This window comes from Mustelus asterias, chromosome 14 (assembly GCF_964213995.1).
Source record: "Mustelus asterias chromosome 14, sMusAst1.hap1.1, whole genome shotgun sequence".
Classification (NCBI taxonomy): Eukaryota; Metazoa; Chordata; class Chondrichthyes; order Carcharhiniformes; family Triakidae; genus Mustelus; species Mustelus asterias.
The window spans coordinates 40,351,085-40,374,415 of record NC_135814.1 but is presented as its reverse complement, the minus strand read 5'-3'; the positions used below and the strand labels follow the sequence as shown (position 1 = coordinate 40,374,415).

Genomic DNA, 23,331 nt, shown 5'->3' with positions numbered 1-23,331 from the left:
CAAAGAAATATTTAATTTTAACTGGATAAATGCACAGTACTTATAAAGAGCCCACAATTTTTTTTTTTCTGTAGTAAAGATTTCACTTTAGTCTGCTTGATAGGACGAACATGTATTTCCTTTAGCTATTAGTGGTAACAGAAGTGGATTGTCTTTACAGTCCCTCCATTTTCACGCAGTTGAGAGTATGGATTTTTTTTTCTACAGTAGATCTTTTTTCAATATATCCAATGTAGTCAGTAGAGGAATGGCAATACTGGATTCCTCATTCGTTACAATGGAACTAGCTCAATTGCACATGCTACAGGTCAAAAAACACAACACCCTGTTTGAGGATAATTCCTCCAGCTGCAAGATACATCCACACAGCTTTTTTTTTTGTTTTACATCGGCTGTTCTGGCTCCACAACTCTATAAAGTAGTGAATAAAAAACACAGTAAAGAAAGAACTGCCCACTGATATCAAGCTCAAAGTATCACCTTAATTAAAAATGAAATCTATATAATTTCAAACAAAATCTTCCGCTGCTAGCCATGGATCGGATCCTCAGTCTCCCATGTATACAGCTGTCAACAGGAATATTTAACATATACTTCACATAATTGCACACTAACTGGCATAAATAAATTCACAGATGAAACAATAAAATTATTTTTCATAATTTTCACATGTACAGTACGTAAAGTTATATCCACACAATGTGTTGAAAACTGGGACCTTATTCAAATTTTTGAGAATATGTGATGCAGACTAAAAGCCAAGAGCAAAGCTTGTGATATAATTCTTCAATCTGGCTGGGTTGGTATCCTTCACCAGTAATGCTTGTTAAACAGTTAAAATGCTTCTGAAGCCATATAAATTATTAATGACTAGGATGGCTTATACCAAATCACGCAATGTCTAATGCAGCATTTCATCGCTGTGGATAAAGAATTGTATAAAGTCTGCTTCCGATCATATCCTGCAGTCTTTAAAGCATTGAATGCTAGTGGCATCAACCATCATTACTGACCAGTTGACCTAAAGACGGCAGCTGTTTAAAAAAAAACATGTAAACTATTTAAGTTATACTCCTTTCCATTCTAAATAACTGGTAAAATGTAGTAAAGAACAAATAAATGGAGTGACTGAGCACACTAAACAAACACAGTTTCCACTACTGATGTTTTAATAGTCTCTTCTAACAGTCCGTTGCCCTCTGGGAGGATGACGGTATTTTCCAGTACCTGCTTCGGTGCATAAACATCACCATTTGAAGCAGCAACATAGTCATCTTGAACATGGTTATTTAAATAGCTTTGAAGCTCTGCTTCAGAGTGGTTAGGTTGTTGCTCAGCATATAAACTGTTGCACTGAGTATTATTTTCATGTGCTGAAGGACAACAAACTATCACAGAAGGTGTTGTTATGGGATAGTGAGCACTGGTAAAGCTTCCCTCTGGCTGGTGTGCATATTCAATATATTGCTCTACAGCTGAGCCGTAAGGCACCAAAGAAAGTGCTCCATTCTCCTGACCCCCCTCTGTATAATTTGATGTTAAAGTGGCTTCTACACAGAAAGGCTCATTGCCACAATCTGTAGTAGCAGTTGTAGTGCTGGTAGTAGCAGTAGTGGTAGCAGCAGCAGTATTACCCTCTATCTGATAATATAGTGTTGAAGAATTAGTGTAATAAGTGGCATCTTCCGGTGGCGTGCTATCATGCGCAGAAGTGCCATCGGCATAGCATAGCACAGAGGAAAGGGGAATAGATTCAGTTTGTGCCACAACAGGGGCAGCCAATGCTTCGCTAAAGCTTTCAGCTTTGCTGTCCGCCTCTTCGTCCGACTCACTGGCTGCCAAGCTCTGAACGCTGGAGTCTGTTATGCCACTGCACAAACTGCTCCCATCATCATCGTCATCCTCCTCCTCATCTTCCGCTTGCCAGTCCAGCTCCTCTGCTGACTGAAGGTGCATCACTGCCGTTTCGGGTTCATTTTCAATGTCAAAGCTGTCCGCAACAGAATATTCGTGGGGCTGCTGGCTTTGTATCAGGTGACTAGCGTGAGCATTCATGTCTGCTGAGAAACCATTCTCCATCCCGAGCTGCTGCTGATTTTTCTCCAACTCGAGCTTCATTATTGTGTGCAAAAAATGTGTCCGTACTCTAATAGGGTTGAACTCAATCCTGCCTGCAGTATTACTGCAGCCTTCCTTTGTGCACCCACATGGGAAAGACATGCGGTCCACCTAGAGGAAAAGTGCACAGACCAATTATTATATAAACTAATGCATACATTTCATCCCAGGTTCAGATGCCAATTAATGTTGTGGTGTCTGATTATGTTCAGCCACAAAGTGCCTAACATTCACTATTTCCCTGATTTTATTTATTGGCATAGAATGTTATACTGCACCACCAAATACATATACAAAGGTCGTTCTTCAACCATTTGTAATTAAAACAGAAGGCTTCGGAGTCAGCATGGGGAGGAAACAACCTCTTGTGGTGCAGAACACATACAAAGACTATTTACTCCTCATGATGAAAATATAAAGATAATTTTAAAAACATGCTGAGGGGTCAGCAGTGTCCATTATTTCCAAATTATTTTATTTAATGAAATGAAGTCCCAACAGTGATCGTATATGTTTGTTGTTAGCACAGGAACCACGCTAAAGCACTCTCTCAACTCCCCATGCAACAAGCCACGACAATAAATATTCTGTGACAGTCAGGAAGGGAGAGGGAACAACAGCTCATTCAACTTGAATCATGACAAAATGTGTCCAGAAGTGGGACAGCACTTGATAAAAATACATTTGCAACCAAATAAGATCTAGGCTTCATATAAATGACACACGTTATCCACTTACCTGGCATTTAATCCCTGCTTGGCTGCAAGCACAAAGCTCAGGATCACAGTATATTCGGCAATCACAGCCACAATCCTCCCTGGATACACGAATCGCACGGAGCTCATGCTTCTCCTCTCCGTCAATTTTTTTAACCCCAGATGCCCGTAATAATGCCCTTCTCTTTTTGGTTGGCAACGGTTGTAAGAAGAAGTAGTCATCAACTTCTGTATTATCTAGATCAATGTCATCATCAGAAATATCATCTAATGTGAGTGTGTTGGCTTCCTCAGACTCTACTGTGCCATTTTTTGTTAGCTGCAAATGAAAAGATTGACAAGATAAAAATGAAAAGATTAGATAAGTATTGCCAATACTTACCTGAAAAAAAATTCAAGTGCAGTTACAACATTTATTGACTAAGTGACATTAATTAACAAAATAATAATATTTAATTTAAAATATATACTTTTAGTATTTGAGAGCAAACAATTGTTCAGTGCAATAAATTCTGGAGAAAAGTGTTTGAACTTAAGAATGGAAAGAATATTGGCTAATATAGAAAAAGAACCAAATAATTTTCATCATGATGACATAGAAAACAAGGAATTATATTTTGGATTCAGAAAGGGTAAAATACAGCTTCACTGGGGTGAAAAGTTGGCTCTTTTGGGGTAAAACAGCACAGATTATTGGGCAATATACAGAATTTTTACAAACTATGAAAGAATGGGCTTGAGTAGATAGAAGCAAACTGTTTCGAGTACCAGAGCGTCAAAGTCAAAACTGAAATGCAGCAGACACCTCGTCTGTAAAATCTGGGAGCAATGTACATTAACATGATATTGTACTTTGACTCACTTGTTGAAGTCAGTACACTGTGGAGTATTAACTTATTATCTCCAATAACAAATGCACAAATTCTCAAAACACATGCTGGATAAAGGAAATATATTTCTTAAACAACGAATACAACAAGCAGCGGCTGTTGCAACGGCAAAGCTTTCAAGCTGTGGGCTACTGCCAGGATGAAATAAAAATCATACTTGTCTGGACAATGACTGCTCTAAAGCCACGAGTCTCTTGGGTTTCACTACATCCTAAGTTTTAATGATTGTATTTATAATCCATGATGTAGCGTCTTTATTCAGTCTACATTTTTCACAATTTCCTCCCAGGCATGCTCGTGCTACTTAATACCCAGAACTAGAACAAATGGCTTATGACACTTGTTATATTAGTTTGAAGACCAGGTAGAGAAAATCCACCCAAATGCAAGTTCTCTGCAATCGCTTTTCTATTGACCTAATATATGTGGACATCTATAGTAAGAAAAGCATAAAATTATATTATACAACAGTGACACTGGAGCAGATCCAAGAAGCAATATTGATGTTAAATTGCAGTTAGATCAATGCAAATGAATTTTACTTTCACTAGCACTGTGATTACTCAATTGCCTGTGCAAAACTGACTGAACAGTTAGACCTACTGTGGTGCTTTCAATTCAATGAGTTGATGTGGCAGTTATTTTATACAAATGGAGCTAATTAGTTGTTTTTTAAACCAATTTCAATATGTACTATTAAGAGTGAAGGACATCAGTCAACCAGTTGGACTTTTAAAGTTTTAAAGTTTATTTATTATTGTCACAAGTAGGCTTACATTCACACTGCAATGAAGTTACTGTGAAAATCCCCTAGTCGCCACACTCTGGCACCTTTTCGGTACACTGAGGGAGAATATAGCACAGCCAATTCACCTAACCTGCACATCTTTGGAGTGTGGGAGGAAACCGGAGTATCCAGAGGAAACCCACGCAGACATGGGGAGAATGTGCAAACTCCACACAGACAGTGACCCAAGCCAGGAGTGGAACCCAGGTCCCTGGTGCTTTGAGGCAGCAGTGCTAAACACTGTGCCACCGTCTAGCAGCTTTTGTGGCTACTTCCTTTTTCTGGTGTTGATGCACTAATTTACAAAGTTTGCCAAACTCAGTTTTGCAAACACAGTGGTGTCAAAGCTCATCACCATGCCACTTGAATGTGGTCTGACTTCTCAGGCTTTTCTGCTTCCAAAAATACTGCTTATAAAAACAGTGACCTTAATGCTTAGACAGTCTAGCACTTTTAACTTTTCAAATTGCTGTTTAAAAATTCATCAGTTAATAGTTTGATGGCATTCCAATTGGATGCATTGCTGTGGGTGCTATATTTAGGATTAATTTGGTGAAACCCAAGCAAATGACCTTTTAAAGACCATAAGCATATAAATTCATGGATCCCCAGTGAGTCAGAGTAATTGCAGTTCTATGGGACTTGCATTCACTAATATCCAAAGACCTCAATTCACTCAGAAATACATAGAATCATAGAATTCCTACAGTGCAGAAGGAAGCCATTCAGTCTATCAAGTCTACACAGACACTTCGACAGAATATCTCATCCAGGCCCTCCCCCTCGCCCCATACCCGTAACCCCACACATTGCTGATCCACCTAACCTACACTAAGGGGCAATTTAGTATGGCCAATCCACCTAACTTGTACATCTGTGGACTTAGCTAATTTCAATAATATTTGTGGAATAAGAATATGAATTCTATCCACTAGAGGTCACATACCTAGGGCTGTACAAGCTCTTGGACGAGACTTGCAACACAAGGGAAAAACCAAGCGTGCAACTTTCAGAGACGCGTGCAAGCTCTGCAACTTCACATTTGAGAACAGAGAGATGCCTTTTTTGGGGTACTAAGAAAGAAACAATCACGTGCAGCAAAATGAGGCATTTGCAATGAAATTGCTGGGGATGCGATCGCCATAAACCCCAAGGCCCTCTTGCATTGTTGTAACTACTTAGTTGGCCTTGTTGGGTCAGCAAAGATAATACTTTCATAGAACATAGAATATAGAACAGTACAGCACAGAACAGGCCCTTCGGCCCACGATGTTGTGCCGAGCTTTATCTGAAACCAAGATCAAGCTATCCCACTCCCTATCATCCTGGTGTGCTCCATGTGCCTATCCAATAACAGCTTAAATGTTCCTAAAGTGTCTGACGCCACTATCACTGCAGGCAGTCCATTCCACACCCCAACCACTCTCTGAGTAAAGAACCTACCTCTGATATCCTTCCTATATCTCCCACCACGAACCCTATAGTTATGCCCCCTTGTAATAGCTCCATCCACCCGAGGAAATAGTCTTTGAACGTTCACTCTATCTATCCCCTTCATCATTTTATAAACCTCTATTAAGTCTCCCCTCAGCCTCCTCCGCTCCAGAGAGAACAGCCCTAGCTCCCTCAACATTTCCTCATAAGACCTACCCTCCAAACCAGGCGGCATCCTGGTAAATCTCCTCTGCACTCTTTCCAGCGCTTCCACATCCTTCTTATAGTGAGGTGACCAGAACTGCACACAATATTCCAAATGTGGTCTCACCAAGGTCCTGTACAGTTGCAGCATAACCCCACGGCTCTTAAACTCCAACCCCCTGTTAATAAAAGCTGACACACTATAGGCCTTCTTAACAGCTCTATCCACTTGAGTGGCAACCTTTAGAGATCTGTGGATATGGACCCCAAGATCTCTCTGTTCCTCCACAGTCTTCAGAACCCTACCTTTGACCCTGTAATCCACATTTAAATTAGTCCTACCAAAATGAATCACCTCACATTTATCAGGGTTAAACTCCATTTGCCATTTTTCAGCCCAGCTTTGCATCCTATCTATGTCTCTTTGCAGCCTACAACACCCCTCCACCTCATCCACTACTCCACCAATCTTGGTGTCATCAGCAAATTTACTGATCCACCCTTCAGCCCCCTCCTCTAAGTCATTAATAAAAATTACAAAGAGCAGAGGACCAAGCACTGATCCTGTGGCACTCCGCTAGCAACCTGCCTCCAATCCGAAAATTTTCCATCCACCACCACCCTCTGTCTTTGATTAGACAGCCAGTTACCTATCCAATCGGCCAACTTTCCCTCTATCCCACACCTCCTCACTTTCATCATAAGCCGACCATGGGGGACCTTATCAAACGCCTTACTAAAATCCATGTATATGACATCAACTGCCCTACCTTCATCAACACACTTAGTTACCTCCTCAAAAAATTCAATCAAATTTGTGAGGCACGACTTGCCCTTCATGAATCCGTGCTGACTATCCTGGATTAATCCGCATCTTTCTAAATGGTCGTAAATCCCATCCCTAAGGACCTTTTCCATCAATTTACCAACCACCGAAGTAAGACTAACTGGTCTATAATTACCAGGGTCATTTCTATTCCCTTTCCTAAACAGAGGAACAACATTCGCCATTCTCCAGTCCTCTGGCACCATCCCCGTGGACAGTGAGGACCCAAAGATCAAAGCCAAAGGCTCTGCAATCTCATCCCTTGCCTCCCAAAGAATCCTAGGATATATTTCATCAGGCCCAGGGGACTTATCGACCTTCAGTTTATCAAAACTGCCAGGTCATCCTCCCTCCGAACATCTATTTCCTCCAGCCTATTAGCCTGTAACCCCTTCTCTTCCTCAAAAACATGGCCCCTCTCCTTGGTGAACACTGAAGAAAAGTATTCATTCATCACCTCGCCTATCTCTACTGACTCCATACACAAGTTCCCACTACTGTCCTTGAACGGCCCTAACCTCACCCCGGTCATTCTTTTATTCCTCACATAAGAGTAAAAAGCCTTGGGGTTTTCCTTGATCCGACCCGCCAAGGATCAAGATGAATAACAGGCCATATAAATGAATCCCAGCATATTATACACTCAAGTAGTAAGACTCATCATTGCAAATGATATGCATATTTGGGAAGGGAAGCCTTTGCAGTTCACATGTTTTGAATAATGTAAGAATTCAGAATGAGGGCCACAGATTCATGATTTAATCCTAAGAGATTTAGAACAGAGAGCAGAAGTAGCTTTTTCACATATAGGGTTGTGGAATTAACTTCCAGAATTAGTGCTAGAGGCAGACCTTGGTGATAACTTTCCCTGAGCTTCTCCCATTTCGCCATAACTTCTGAGAGAAACTCTATTTGCATCTTCCAACTCAGTAGAATTTACACCATGGCATTTCTCAATGGAACACAGCATACATCAGCCCTCTCAAAAATTCCCACCAAGTATATTTGCAATTGCTGACTTGGAGCCTTCGCTAACCCAGGAATTTCAGGGCTTACTGGATTACCATTACTAATCAGTATCAAAATTGAAATTCATCAAGGCTCTGCCTCTGGTCAAACTTGACAAATAAGTCCATGGAATTTTAAAACCATAAGCTCCACATTCTGTGGTCTGAATTGAGGCTGTACTCACCACTGTCAGCTATAAGTGTTTCCGAGTGTGGATAACAGAGTGTGGAGTCATCTTACCTTCAATTTCAGTGAGTTGAGTTTTTCCTCCTTCAGGTGCTCTTTCAGCATCTCTCCATGGAGTCTCTCTTGCTCCAAGGCAAATTCCCCCAGTGTGTACTGTCGTACACATTTGTGCCGATTGGACATACCCAGTGTGCTGCCACCCTGACTGGGGACACTAGTGAAGCCCTGTCGCCGTGTGAAGTAATAGACAGTCACGTAGTCAAAGCGAACATTCTTTGTCCTCATCCGCTTCTCCCTTTTCAGGATTGATGATGCTGTAGAGATAAAAAGATAAACTAGCTCAGATACTGTTCTATACTAAGCGTGCTTCTAAAAATATACCAGCGTGACCATTGGACAGGAGAAAAGAATATTCAGTGCGGACATAAATGATTGAAACAAGTACAGAAAATGCTGGAAAATCTTAGCAAGTCTGACAGTATCTGTGGAGAAAGAATAGAGCTAACATTTCGAATCAGGATGACTCGGAAGAGTTCTCAGATGCTGTCAGACCTGCTGAGTTTTTCCAGCATTTTCTGTTTTTATTTCAAACTCCAGCATCTGCAGTATTTTGCCTTTATATAAATGATTGAGCCTTGCTGGCAAACGTTACCATTACTTTTCCAAACTTCGCAATCAATATTCATAGGGATTTTTATAAAAATAGTGATTTTCTTTTGTTAAAGTACTGTACATTCCTTGATTTTTAGTGGATATATATACCTCCCAGGGAATACTATAAAGACCAGTTCAGCCCTAAGCTTAATATCTGGTTTGTGCTGAGGTCGATGACCTTAGTTAGGATTGTAATATGGGATATAATTGACTACTATGCTCTTTGTCCATGGAGAGGAAAACTCCCCAGGATTGTTAGTTAGGGGTCCGTGCTGGAAAGTATTCTTTTATGGGCTTCATGTAAGGGCAGAATCTGACACAGCTAATACGTTCCGTTCTTATGTTTGCACAACCTGTTAATAACACGCATCACTATAATTTCTGAAGTATGGCTGCTTCTGTTAGATGTCAAAGGTGACTTGCACCCATGAACAATACCAAGATATGAATCGGGAAGGAAAACACAATGAAAAGGATAGTTACAAGGTAAAAAGTGCTTAGTAGTGATCTCTAGTGGTTTTTGTTTTATTCATTCGTGGGACATGGGCGTCGCTGGCTGGCTGGCCAGCATTTATTGCCCATCCTTAGTTGCCCTTGAGAAGATGGTGGTGAGCTGCCTTCTTGAATCGTTGCAGTCCACGTGCTGTGGCTTGACCCATTAGGGAGGGAATTCCAGGATTTTGACCCAGTGACTGCGAAGGAGTGGCGATATATTTCCAAGTCAGGATGGTGAGTGGTTTGGAGGGGAACTTGCAGGCGGTGGTGTTCCCATGTATCTGCTGCCCTTGTCCTAGTAGATGCAAGTGGTCGTGGGTTTGGAAGGTGCTGTCTAAGGATCTTTGGTGAATTGCTGCAGTGTATTCCGTAGATAGTACACACTGCTGCTACTAAGCGTCGGTGGTGGAGGGATTGAATGTTTGTAGACGTGGTGCCAAATGCTTCTCTAAAATGTATAAATATTCCCATCAACAATTTTATCAATCAGAAATAGATTTATGTAAATCTAAATGATTATTGATTAATTGCAGGGATTGTGCACTCCTACATTTCTGATGGCCAGATCCATAACTGGTGCAGAGGGAAGTGTTGAACTTGGATCAGTATAACTATAACTTCCTCTGCTTAAGATTCTGTGTGCTTCTATTTATAATGAGCTGAAGTACTTGCATCTATTTCTGGTGTGAGCCTCATTAAGGCTTCAGATTTTCTGCAAAAATATTCAAACGAACATCTCGCACTATTCAGTGGCATTTGTGTGCCAGATTTGCTCTTTTATATTTGGCATACCTTTCTTGGAATGCCAGCAAAGGAAGTTCCATGGATGCAGGAGCTCTTAAATAGTCTTTGGAAAGATTTTGTTTTGTAACGCATACAGAAGCTCTGGCGAGCAATTATTTTGTTGGACTTTTTTTCTGTAACTTTGTTCAAACATGCTCACTTCTTAAGCCAAGTTCATTTTTAAATCTCTGAAGAAGAGTCATACTGACTCAAAACATTAAATGTTTCTCTCTCCACAGATGCTGGCAGATCTGTTGAGTTTTTCCAGCATTTTCTATTTTTATTTCCCTTTTTCAAGTGCCTTACGTATAGTAATTCATGGTTTACAAAATGTAAAGAAGCATGCTGGGGAGATCAGCAGGCCCCCATCATTGTATAGGTATTAGCACACCTAATTACTAGTATGGTATAATAGAACAATGCTTAATAAATGTGTAGGATTAGGTCCCATGTTATACGATAGCTTATAAAGGGAATTCTATAACAACACAGAATCTGGGAGATTCAATTTTGGGGAAAGAATATACTGGCAATGTTTTCTTGGAAAGTAGAAAGCATCTGAAAACATGTCAATAAAGTTATGTTGTGATTTCTCTTGTGCTGAGGCCATCTTGATATATATCCATAATGCCTTTTTGGTTCTATACAAGGGCAATCAGTAATAGAGCAGTACAGCTGATATTTTCTATACATTCAGCTATGAGTTTAATTTAATAGTTTGAGAGTTTTTTTCACCTACTTATTTATTAAAAGAGCTGTTAAATCTTATTTTCCACTCTGAGCCCTGCCCCAACTTATAGGGACAGAAATATTTCAGGCAGTACACCCGTGTTTTTCTAACAATCATTTGTATGTGAGCTGTGCCAGTGACGTGAAGTCCCATGGAAGTTTGTGCTCTCTGTCACAATTTTACCAACACCGTGGTAAAATTAAACAAAACAAATTGAATAACCTCCTACTCTTCTTCTGAGGCTACCGTTTTCAATGTGAGTGGGTTGTAGGAACTGTGTATCCCTTGTTCTGCGGCAGTGTGAATGCAGTGACAGGGGCAACAGATGCAGCACCCCGTCTGTCGACTGACCTGGTTCAAAGATTGGATGGGAGGTACTGAGAGAAGAACTAATTGGGTTAAGGAAGCATGGGGCTAATTTTAACCTTTGGCGATTGTGCAAATGAGGTGATGCTGAATTGGCCACCTGTTATACATTGGTGCCAATTTTTGTTCCACAATGGAAACGTATACATAACCGATGCAGCACTATGTACCGGCTGTTTTTTGATATAAACCTGCTGATGCAAATCCACATTCCCACCGTATAAAAAAACTGCAATCAGTGATAAATAACACAGACAGAACACAACTTTTACAACCAATCTTTCTGCCGGTCTATATTCAAAGAAATGTTAACACACTGTACATTTGACCAGACTTGCGGTACTAGTGTAACTATTTGTATCTATAAACTGAAGTTCTTTAAGTGCGCATCTAATTTATAATACTTTAGTTATACTTTCTACATTTTAAGCAAAAAGTCAATATGGGAAATACAGCGGGGTGTTGGGTGGGGGCAGTTAGGGGGATGATATCAGATTCTGCCAGCTCCTTTTCTCAGCAGTGTCACCGGCGGGGCAGTGGGCTATTGCCAGAATGACACCCAGCTGAAGCTTAGGATTGAGAAGCGACCCAGACCACAGATAAGTAATGACATGAGGGGTTTTGTGGGCTGTCGGTTGCGGGGAAAGGAATCGAGATAGATTGGCAGCAAAGTCAGGTGGTTGGCCCTTAGCAGCCCCCCTGTCTGATGCCAGGCCCCTGGATCAGGTCCCTTCAAATGGGGAACCTACCCTCCTCCAGGAGCTTGTCGTGCTACCTGCATGGCAACAGGGTGACCTGTTGCTCGGTTAATATTGGTGGCAGTGGGATCAGGCCCTTAAGTGGGCATTAATTGCCCACTTTGTGTTGGGGATACAAAGTTCGGCCATGGGTCTTCCCACCCAGACTTAAATTTAATGGAGTTGGGAACACACATGTTGAGAGAAATCTTAAAATTCCATCCACAATAGTTCCTTTAAAATAAATAAATGTTTAAACTGGATTTTAAAAACATACACGTGTGTTTAAAATTATTTGAAAATCTTTACAGATCTTAATTTCTCCTTCATCCCTTTTGCTACTACAAATAACTTAAATGTTTAATGTCTACTTTGAAAGAAAACATTCATAATATAAAGATGCAAGCATAAGAAATAAAGGTTGGAAAATGGCCAGCTGATCCATTGAGCCTGGTCCCAACTATTCATGTCATCTATAGCATCATGGTATCCAACACACCCTGCCTACCCACAGCCATATGCTCACCTGGGTGAGGAAAACCCTAGATTAAAAAATGAAAGGTCATCCGAGGGAGATAAAAGATCTCGGAATGTCTTTGCTGCTTTGACAAAGGGTTGTCTGGACTTGAAACGTCAGCTCTTTTCTCTGTTTATAGGTGCTGCCAGATCTGCTGAGATTTTCCAGATTGGTTTCAGATTCCCGCATCCATAGTAATTTGCTTTTACTCGGAATGTCTTCTTTGAAAATCACAAGATAATGCAGCACAGAAGGAGGCAATGTGACCCACTGCGCCTGTACTAGCTCTTTGGAAGAACTATCCAATTGGTCTCACTACCCTGTTCTTTCCTCACAGCCCTGCAATATTTTTTGTCTTTCAGTATTTATGCAATTTCCTTTTGGAAGGTATTATTGAATCTGCTTCCATCACCAGTGCATTCTGGATCATAACCCACGGCATAAATTTATTTTCTTCTCTTGCTGCCTCTGGTTCTTTTGCCAATTACCATAAGTCCTGTTCCCTTTGGTTTCTGACACTGCTGCCAAATAATCCATCTATATGAATACTGTTCTGTACCTTCTTTATTTCAATCTCTCTTTTTACATAAAGTAAATAGCCCCAGTTTTGAAACTCTACTAGGCTAATGCAGGTGTTTCAAACCAGGCATCCTTCTCATGACCTTTTACAGAAATTATATATCAGCAATTACACAAGAGAACCAAATTGGACACATTATTCTGAGTAAGGCCTAACTAAAGTCCTGTATATGTTGCTTTTATTTTATAATGAATAATCCTGTTATAAGGTTGAGGTTAGTAATTTGTTAGTAATTTGAAGCCACAAGATTTCACCATTTAAGCAAAAGAATTTTTAATGCACAAGAGCCCAACTAAATATTATCTTTGCTAACTACCCATACTCTAAAATCCCAGAATCAGTTAATCACAGGCTGTCGATTCTAAACTATAAATTTCACTTTGGAGAGCTGATACAATTAAGACAGAGTTACAAATTGGCTTGGCAGTCCATTCAACATATATGTCATCAATCTCAGTCACAAAGTCCTTCAAAACTCCATCCTCCTCACAAAGAATTTCAGTTCCTCTTCTTCTAGGATTTAACCTGTTCTCCAGTCAACAGCAGCACACACCAAACCATGTTTCCCCAGCACAGACTTCACAAAATATAGCACATCGCGGAACGGGAAGATGGTGACCTAGTGGTACTATTATGAGACTATTAATCCAGAAACTCAGCTAATGTTCTGCAGACCCGGTTTTGAATCCCACCATGGCAGATGGTGGAATCTGAATTCAATAAAAAAAAATCTGGCATTAAGAATCTACTGATGACCATGAAACCATTGTTGATCGTCGGAAAAACCCATCTGGTTCACTAGTGTTCTTTAGGGAAGGAAATCTACTGTCCTTACCTGGTCTGGCCTACAAGTGACTCCAGAGCCACAGCAATGCGGTTGACTCTCAATTGCCCTCTGAACAAGGACAACAAGGGATGGACAATAAGTGCTGCCCAGCCAGCGACGCCCATATCCCACAAATGAATTTTTTTTTAAATGTCCTCAACTCTGCTTACAATGGTCTGGATGGCACACATCACTCAATGTTATTTTAAGTTACAAAAACAAATTCTCCAACAGGTCGATAGAAAGTTGGGGATTTGGGGAGGTCAAACAGTAAAGGGAATACACAATAAATGGGAATATACTGAGAGGGGTAGATAGAAACATAGAAGATAGAAGCAGGAGGAGGCCAATTGAACCTGCTCTGCCATTCATGGCTGATCGTCCAACTCAATAACCTAATCCTGCTTTCTCCCCATAACCTTTGATCCCATTCGCCTCAAGTGCTATATCCAGCCACCTCCTGAATACATTCAATGTTTTGGCATCAACTACTTCCTGTAGTAATGAATTCCACAGGCTCACCACTCTTTGGGTGAAATCATAGAAACCCTACAGTACAGAAAGAGGCCATTCGGCCCATCGAGTCTGCACCGACCACAATCCCACTCAGGCCCTACCCCCACATCCCCACCCACTAATCCCTCTAACCTACGCATCTCAGGACACTAAGGGCAATTTTTAGCATGACCAAGCAACCTAACCCACACATCTTTGGACTGTGTAAGAAATGTCTGAAATGAGAGACCTTAGCGTGCAAATACACAGGTCCCTAAATGTAGCAGCACAGGTAGATAAGGTTGTAAAGAGGCATATGGAATGCGCTCCTTCAGTGGCAGAGGTATAGAATACAAAAGTAGGGATATAATGATGAAACTGGTGATAACTGGTATAAGACACTGGTGAGGCCACAACTGGAGTATTGTGTGCAGTTCTGGTCAACACATTACAGGAATGATGTAACTGCACTGGAAATAGTGCAGAGGAGATTTGCTAGAATGTTGCCAGGGCTGGAGAATTGTAGTTACGAGGAGAGACTGGAGAGGTTGGAGTTGTTTTCCTTGGAACAGAGAAGCCTGAGGGGTGATATGATTGAGATATACAAAATTGTGAGGAAGAGAGTAGACAGGAGGAACCTGTTTCTCTTGGCAGGAAGTTAAAAAACCCAAGGATCATAGATTCAAGCTAACTGGCAGATTAGAGGGCATATGAGGAAAAACTTTTTTATGCAGGTGGTGGTGACTGGAATTTGCTGCCCGAGTTGATGGTGGAGGCAGAGACCCTAAACTCATTTTTAATGTACCTGGTTCTGCACCATAAGTGCTGCAAGTAGCAGGGCCACATGCAGGAAGATGGGATTAGAAAGGGCACCTAGGTGGCTTCAGGTTGGCATGGACAAGATGGGCTGAATGCCCCCCTTCTACACTGTAACGTTTCTATAGCTCTATGAACTTTGCATCTTTTATATGCTTCCAACCATCCCCACACTCCTGAGAAGTTCTGATTTCCAGTCACAATTTCAGTCTTAAGTTTCCTTGGAAACAGGAAGGGCCAGTTTCCTTTCTCTGTTTCCCTTTTCCATTCAGGCCCCGTCTGAAAAAAACTACCAGCTTTGAAATCACAATTTCCATCACAAACTTAAGACTTTGGGCCCAATTTTACCAAAACTTTGCACCCGTTTTCAGGCACGAAATCGCGGTAAAGTTGGGCGCTGGGCCTATACCACGATTTGCACCCAATTCCGAGCAGATCGCGGCTTTACTGCCACCCGATGCGGGCGCGGAGAACCGCGTGCCCAACCCTACCACCAAATCCCATTTTACCGTATTCTGGCCCGTTCCACATCCACGCTGTAAGCGACCTGCAAAATAAAAGTCTGAAGTTGTCGCTGCAGCTTCTGAAGAGCGGGGTCAGAGCCTGCAACGGCTCTCTGACCCAGATCATCCTCTGGTCGGGGGGGTGGGGGGGGTCCGCTGCCAGTCGGCGGCCGATCGGTGGGGAGGGAGGGGGCAGAGGGGTCCGCCGCCCCTCTGCAGGCGATCCCTCCTCCCCACCGGAGGAACGAATCACTCCTGCCGGAGTGGACGTGCGGCCATGCCATCCCACAAAACCTTCAGGATGAAGCGATTCCTCGCTAAGAAGATGAAGCAGAACCGGCTTCTCTACAGACTTCAATTCTAAACCCTGTAGGGCGTAAGTCTACATTGCTCTAGTCTGATTCTGTGCAACCCTACATTTAGATATATATTAAATGGTGCTTGCCAAACAAGGACTCTTCTACCCGTCATGGTAAGATTCATTTGCAGTAGATCATTTTTACCCATGGTGCTACTGCTCAGCAATCTTAGAATCATCATCAAAATCGAGAACCACTCCCCCAGTTAATCCAGGTCACTGATGAAGTCATGGTTTTAACACCAGTTTCCAAGCAAATCTACAACCTTCAATAACCACTTTCCACCTACTGGAATACAGCGTCCTATCTATCAGCTTTTCACAACTTTCACAAGATCGTATCTTGTGGAGTAACCTATTGTGTGGCAGCTTATCAAAAGCTTTCTGCAAATCTACCCATGTGATGACTTCTGGGCCAAGTTTATCCACCAAACTAGTAACCTCTAAAACATGAAAACAGATCAATATGATATGGCCTTTTTTCCCCCCAGAAACAAATTGCATTTTTGAAAAAGCCTATCAGCAAAAGTGCTGAATCTGTAAACATTTTTATGATAATTGGATAATTGTCACATATTCCCATACTATTCTACTCCTGCAAACTGTATTCAAATTGCTATGACATACCTTATGCAAATAAATTGTACCAAAAACCCCACGTAGATAAATATATGGGCTGTTTATGCAATTATCAGGGTATCTTTTCTAGTTCAATAAAAGCAAAGTGCTGCGTCTGCTGGAGATTTAAAATAAAAATGGAAAATGGTGAAAAACTCAGCAGATCTGGCAGCATCTGTGGAGAAAGACACAGAGGTTGAGATCTTTTTGTCCCAGTACGGCAAGTGCTGCCGATGCCAGTCAAAAGTCCACTGTCTTCGGTAGGGCTGGAGGATCCCGACGGCAGGCAGGGCTGGAGAATCCCAGCCAGAGTCTGCGTTTTGAGCCCAATATGACTCTTCTTCAGTACTTATCCTTCCTACTTCTTTCTGTTGTGTCAATGTTGTCCAGATAAATGTACATCCAGAGGCACTTTGCTAATTTATCAGTGCGCAAATCTTTCTCTTCTTTCTCAGAAGTTAATTATTTGAAGTGAACAAACACTTCAGAATTTTTGATCTGACCTTGAACTTTGGGGCACAGGTTCAAGGAGGGAGGGGGTAAGTTTAAGGGACGTTTTTCTTGTAGAGAGTGTGGGTACCTGGAACATGCTGCCAGAGGAGGTGGTGGAAGCAGGCACATTAGCAACATTTAAGAGGCATCTGGATGGGTACATGAATAGGGAGGCAATGGAGAAATTTGGACCGAGTAAAAGCAGAAGTTTTTTTTAGTTTAGTTAGAGCATCATGATCAGCACAGGCTTGGAGGGCCGAAGGGCCAGTTCCTGTGCAGTACTTTTCTTTGCTCATTGTTCATCCTAAAACTTTACTTGAAGGTGAAGCTGTCAATACAATTTTCACATCGTTGCAAAGTTATCAGGTTCTTGGGTTCTTTAGTACTTGAGAGCTGAATACTCATTCGCGAGACTGGAGTTCAAATCCCAATGTCGACTGATAGCGATAGGGCGGCACGGTAACACAGTGGTTAGCACTGCTGCCTCACAGAGTCAGGGACCTGGGTTCAATTCCCGGCATGGGTCACTGTCTGTGGAGTTTGCATGTTCTCCCCGTGTCTGCGTGGGTTTCCTCCCACATTCTGAAAGATGTGCTGATTAGGTGTATTGAAGCGAACAAGCATTGGATTGTGGCAACTAGGGGAATTTCACAGTAACTTCATTGTAGTGTTAATGTAAGCCTTACTTGTGACCAATAAATAAACTTTACTTTTTTACACTTGCAGATATTTTATCATGGGAATGAGTGCATCCACTGCACTCTGGGGTAGAGAATTCCACAGATTCACAATCCTTGGAGTGAAGTAATTCCTCCTAATTTCTGTTTTAAATCTGTCACCCCTTAGACTAAAACTATGCACTCTTGTTCTAGAATGTCCAACAAGGGTAAATATCTGCTCTAAGTCTACCCTCAAAAGATTCCAGGTTCGACTCTTGGCTGGCTCGGTGTCAATTTTTAAGGGCAGCACAGTGGTTAGCACTGTTGCCTCACAGCGCCAGGGACCCGGGTTCGATTCCCAGCTTGGGTCACTGTCTGTGCAGAGTCTGCAAGTTCTCTCAGTGTCTGTGCAGGTTTCCTCTGGGTGCTCCGGTTTCCTCCCACAGTCCAAAAGACGTGCTGGTTAGGTGAATTGGCCATGCTAAGTTCTCCCTCAATGTACCCGAACAGACGCCAGAGTGCGGCGACTAGATTTTCACAGTAACGTCATTGCAGTGTTAATGTAAGTCTACTCGTGATACTAATGAATAAACTTCAAACTTAAAACCCTGTCAATCCCAATTAGCATCTTATATATTTAAAACTAAGATGAGGAGGAATTGCTTCACTCAGAGGGTGGTGAGTCTTTGGAATTCTCTAACCAGAGGCTGTGGAAACTCAATCACTGACCATGTTCAAAGCAGAAATCGATAGATTTCTGGATAATAATGATATCGAGGTATACCAGGACAGAGAGAAAAATGGTGGAAGAGGTGGATGGTCAGCCTTGACCGGCTGAATCTAAATTGCCTAAGTGTAAAAAAAATCTTTTGAACAAGGAGAATTAAGGAACCTGGAAGAAATAACATCTGGTAAATATAATTAATAACAGACCTGGCTGAACTGAGGAACATAAACACTTTCTAATACTCCCTCAGTCACATGAAAAAAAAAACAGAGCATGTCAAAAGATTGATTAAAATAAATATAAACATCTGCTTTCTATCTGAGCTTCATCAAATATTCAAAACGAGTTCCAAGATTACAAACTGTACATCCTGTGTGTTCATTAACAAACAGCACAGTGTGAATTCAAAGCTCAGCCATCCCGAAGCTACTGTTGAGCAATGTGTGAGGAAACATCTGTTAACTGGTTCAAGAGTCAATGTTGTCCTATCACCTATGTAGTATTAGCATTTCCTTCCCTCTCTTCCAGGGATATCCCAGCAGAGAGCAGCAGTTTCACTCTCAAGTGCGAATACATTGGAGGGGAATTCTCAGCGCCCCCCCCCCCCCCCCCCCCCCCCCCACCCCCGCAATGGGTTTCTCGCGACTGGAGGTGATGGGATCTTCTGATCCCACCGCTGACAATGGGATTTCCCACTGACTGCACCCCCCATGCCGCCGCGAAGCCCGCGGTGGGGATACCCCCGTCGCCGGGATCCGGCGCGAACAGCCGGAAGATTCCAGCCATTGAATTCTTAACCAGGAGTTCAAATTGCAATGTCGCTGCAGGCCTTGTAGCTTCTCAGATACATTGTTGTGGCCTAATGTTATTAACACTTCATTGTGGGCCTACGCAATCATCCACCTACAATATTTTGGAGAACTGTATTTATAAATGACCAAAATTGAGAGCGGGTTTGCTCACCCACGGGATCTTCCAGCCCCGCCAACGGCTCACCCCTGCCATGGGTTTCCCAGAGGCATGGGTAGGATTCAATGGGAAATCCCACTGACAGCGGTAGAACCAAAAGATCCCACTGCTGACCAATGGCAGGCCACCTCCCAGCACCGAGAAACACGCTGCGGGGGCAGCACATTGTATCAGGATGTTTTCCCTTGTGGGAGAGACAGGGACACAGCTTAAAAGCAAGGCGTCTCCCATTTAAGATAGAGACGAGGAGAGACTTTTTCTCTCAGAGGGTCGCAATTTGTGGAATTCCCTTCCCCAGAGAGCAGTGGAGACAGAATTATTGGATTTTCACAGTAACTCCATTGCAGTGTTAATGTAAGACTACTTGTGACTAATAAATAAACTTTAAAACTTTAAACTTTTCATTGAACATTTTTCTGGCTGAATTAAGTAGATTCTTATTTGGCAGCAAAGGCAAAGTTTAGGGTGCAGACAGGAATGGAGAAGCCACAATCAGATCAGCCGTGATCTTATCAAATGGTGGGGCAAGCTTGAGGGGCTGAATGGCCTACTTCTGATTCACGTGTTTGTATATATTTTTTAAATCATTGAGTCCCGACCTGAGGGGCAATGTCGAGCAGACTCAAAGGGCTGTGTGATCCGCTCATGCTTCTGATGTTTTTAGGAGAGTCGTAATTTAATTTAAAACACTGGACTCACTGTAAACTTTACGAGTTGTTTTACTACAAAACATTGAAAAGTACATGCTAACCAGGCTCATTATTTACTTTGAGGTGAGAAGGCTCATGTTCCTTGTTCAAACAATACTTGCGTCTTTTTACTTGGTAATGTGCCAATTGTACCTGAGTGACCTGCTGCCACGTCTGGGCCAATGCTGATGGGAATCAGCTGTTAAAACATCAGGAAAATAGCTTGAGGAATATCTCCTCCGAGTGCAAGTTTCAGTGCTTTTCCATAGAGACATTAAAAATTCGTGGCGAGATTCTGGGTCCACCCGAGACATTTCCTTGGAGGCAGAACAGGTGGATGGGAGGGTAGGCGGGCCAGAATAGCTTCCTGCCCACAAACAGAGTGTAAGCATAGAAACCCTGCAGGAGGCGGCCATTCGGCCCATCGAGTTTACACTAGCAACAATCCCAAGTCAAGCCCTATTCCCACAACCCCTCACATTTACCCCACTGTTTCCTCCAACCTACACATCCTGGGACACTATGGGCAATTTAGCACAGCCAATCAACCCAACCTGCACATCTTTGGACTATGGGAGGGAACCGGAGCACCCGGAGGAAACCCATGCAGACACGCAGAGGATAGCCAATTGTGGGTACTTAAAGACCAATTGAGGTCCACTCTCAGAGACCAAACTGAATTTTACCTCGAGGCATCAGGAACAGATCAACTCCCTGGGGACAGCGTGCCAGCAGCAGACTGGGGAGTCAGTGTTCCCAGCAGATTCTGGGTCCCTCTTCCTCCTGCCTGCCTGGCCTCAGTTGCAGCCTCAGGCCGCCCTGTAAAGCCCGCCTCCACAATAGTGGCCAGGTTGCAGGGCATATTTTTTGTTTAATATTTGGAAGAAGTTGGAGAGCGGGTTCTCCCACTTTTGGATACTCTCTCTCTCTTATTTCTGTAAAGGCAGCCTGCTGCTTTGCAGTGCTGGAGAACCAATACTAGACCTTGCCCACTGTCCTTAATTGGATGGCGAGCCCTCTCTCTGCCCATCAATTGGTCAAATCAGGGAAAATTATTGCTCGGTCCTCCACACACTGTGGGGTTCTGACCCTGATGTTGGGATCCCAAAGCCTGTGGCAATAAAGCCTGCCCATTCTCTTGTCCATTAGTGTTTTACACTGCCAGTCAAAACTTGAAAATAATGTCAACCCACTTTCCCATAAACCACAAAAGAATCTTAAAAATCAAGTGATTGATACAAAAATTATGATTTGCTGATTTTTTCCCCAAACATAAACCAATATAAATTGACAGATGTTTTATAATCTTCAATAAGTGGCATAATTAATCTCTAACAGGTCCCGGCTCTTTACAAAAGCTATATGAATTCATTCGAAAATGCTTCGCAAGTAACTTTTCTTTTTTAAGCCTATCTACCTCGTAACTGGGCATGATCGCAATCCCACCTGAGGTGGAGGGTTCAATGCCATGTTCTCTTCTCAAAGGCCAATGAGCCTGCAGCATAAAGTACTGGATACAGAACTCAGGTCTCTACACACAGCTACTGGATGCTGGGCAGCGAGGGCAGAAAGTTTATCGTCATATTAATGTACTAGTATGCAGCAGTCTGTTAGTTAGATCAGGGTACTGTCTTTTGCTTAAAAGTTTGTAATTATTAGTTTTTAGTGTCTTTGTGAGGAATTGTGTTTGCTACCATGTACTCATACAAAAATGCTTTTATAAATAACAGATATATGTGTTTATTAGTTTTATAAGTATTTGATTTGATCTATGTATGTACTGTTCATAAATATATTTATAACTCTATTTACAGCATTTATATGTATAAGTATTTACACCATAGACGTGCCTGGCAACAATAATCTCCAAACAATAAGAATCTAACCACTTCCCATTGACAGTGTCGCTGAATCCCCCACTGTCAACATTCTAGGGTTACCACTGACTGCAAACAGGACCAGCCATATAAATACTGTGGCTACAAGAGCTAGTCGGGGGCTGGGAATTTTGTGGCAAGTAGCGGACCTCCTGATTCCCCAAAGCCTGTCCACCATCTAAAGACACAAGTCAGGAGTGTGATGGAATACTCTCCCGTGGCCTACAAGAGTGCAGCTCCAACAATATTCAAGATGTTCAGCACTATACAGGACAAAGAAGCCTACTTGATGTGCATTCCATTCACCATCTTAAACATTAATTCCTTCCACCACTGATGCCACCCCACAGCCATCTACAATAGGCACTGCTGCAACTCACCAAGACTCCTTCAGCAGTACCTTCCAAACCCATGACTTCTACCACCTCAAAGGAGAGCAGATACATGGGAATGCCGCCACTCGCAAGTTCCCCTTGTCCCTCAAGATACACACCATCCTGAATTGGAATTATATTCTGGGTCAAAACTTCCTCCCTGACAGCACAATAGTTATACCTACAGCAGAAGGACTGCAGCTGTTCAAGTGGGCATTTACCAGCACCTTCTCAAGGGCAATTAGAGATGAGTAACAAATGCTGGCCCAGCTAGTCACACCCACATCCCATGAATTAATGTAAAAATAATTGTGCTATTGATCAGTGTATTTGCATATCGCACTGTCATTGTAATGTAACTGTGTGATGCCCTGTTCCCAAATCACCTGCATTTTAAGGATATCCCATGGTTTGTGCACTATCCTATTTGCTATAGTTTACTTCCAATATATACTTCCTTTTCATTGAAACTGGCCTGAGTAAAGTATAATTATCATTGACTGTTCCACCTCCTTTTCAACATAATTACGTTATAGAGTCATAGAGGTTTACAGCATGGAAACAGGCCCTTCGGCCCAACTTGTCCATGCCGCCCTTTTCTTTGAAAACCCCTAAGCTAATCCCAATTGCCGGCATTTGGCCCATATCCCTCTATACCCATCGTACCCATGTAACTATCTAAATGCTTTTTAAAAGATAAAATTGTACCCGCCTCTACTACTACCTCTGGCAGCTTGTTCCAGACACTCACCACCCTTTGTGTGAACAAATTGCCCCTCTGGACACTTTTGTATCTCTCCCCTCTCACCTTAAACCTATGCCCTCTAGTTTTACCTATGCGAAAAGATATTGACTATCTAGCTGATCTGTGCCCCTCATTATTTTAGAGACCTCTAT

General features: G+C 42.3%; 1 protein-coding gene across 2 annotated transcripts in view; it reads right to left on the bottom strand.

Moving 5' to 3' along the window:
• Positions 1 to 976: 976 nt before the first annotated feature.
• The window catches only part of csrnp3 (cysteine-serine-rich nuclear protein 3), a 32,727-nt gene continuing 10,372 nt past the window's right edge, over positions 977 to 23,331 (bottom strand). Inside the window, exons 2-5 of one of the 2 annotated variants that reach the window (XM_078229177.1) lie at positions 8,224 to 8,483; positions 2,857 to 3,153; positions 1,627 to 2,229; positions 977 to 1,563 (exon numbers count right to left, since the gene is read on the bottom strand). In XM_078229177.1, the coding sequence (XP_078085303.1) occupies positions 1,138 to 1,563; positions 1,627 to 2,229; positions 2,857 to 3,153; positions 8,224 to 8,483 (1,586 nt within the window). In that variant the 3' untranslated portion in view covers positions 977 to 1,137. Of the gene's footprint in view, positions 2,230 to 2,856; positions 3,154 to 8,223; positions 8,484 to 23,331 lie in introns of both variants that reach the window. The other variant, XM_078229176.1, reaches the window with a different exon arrangement.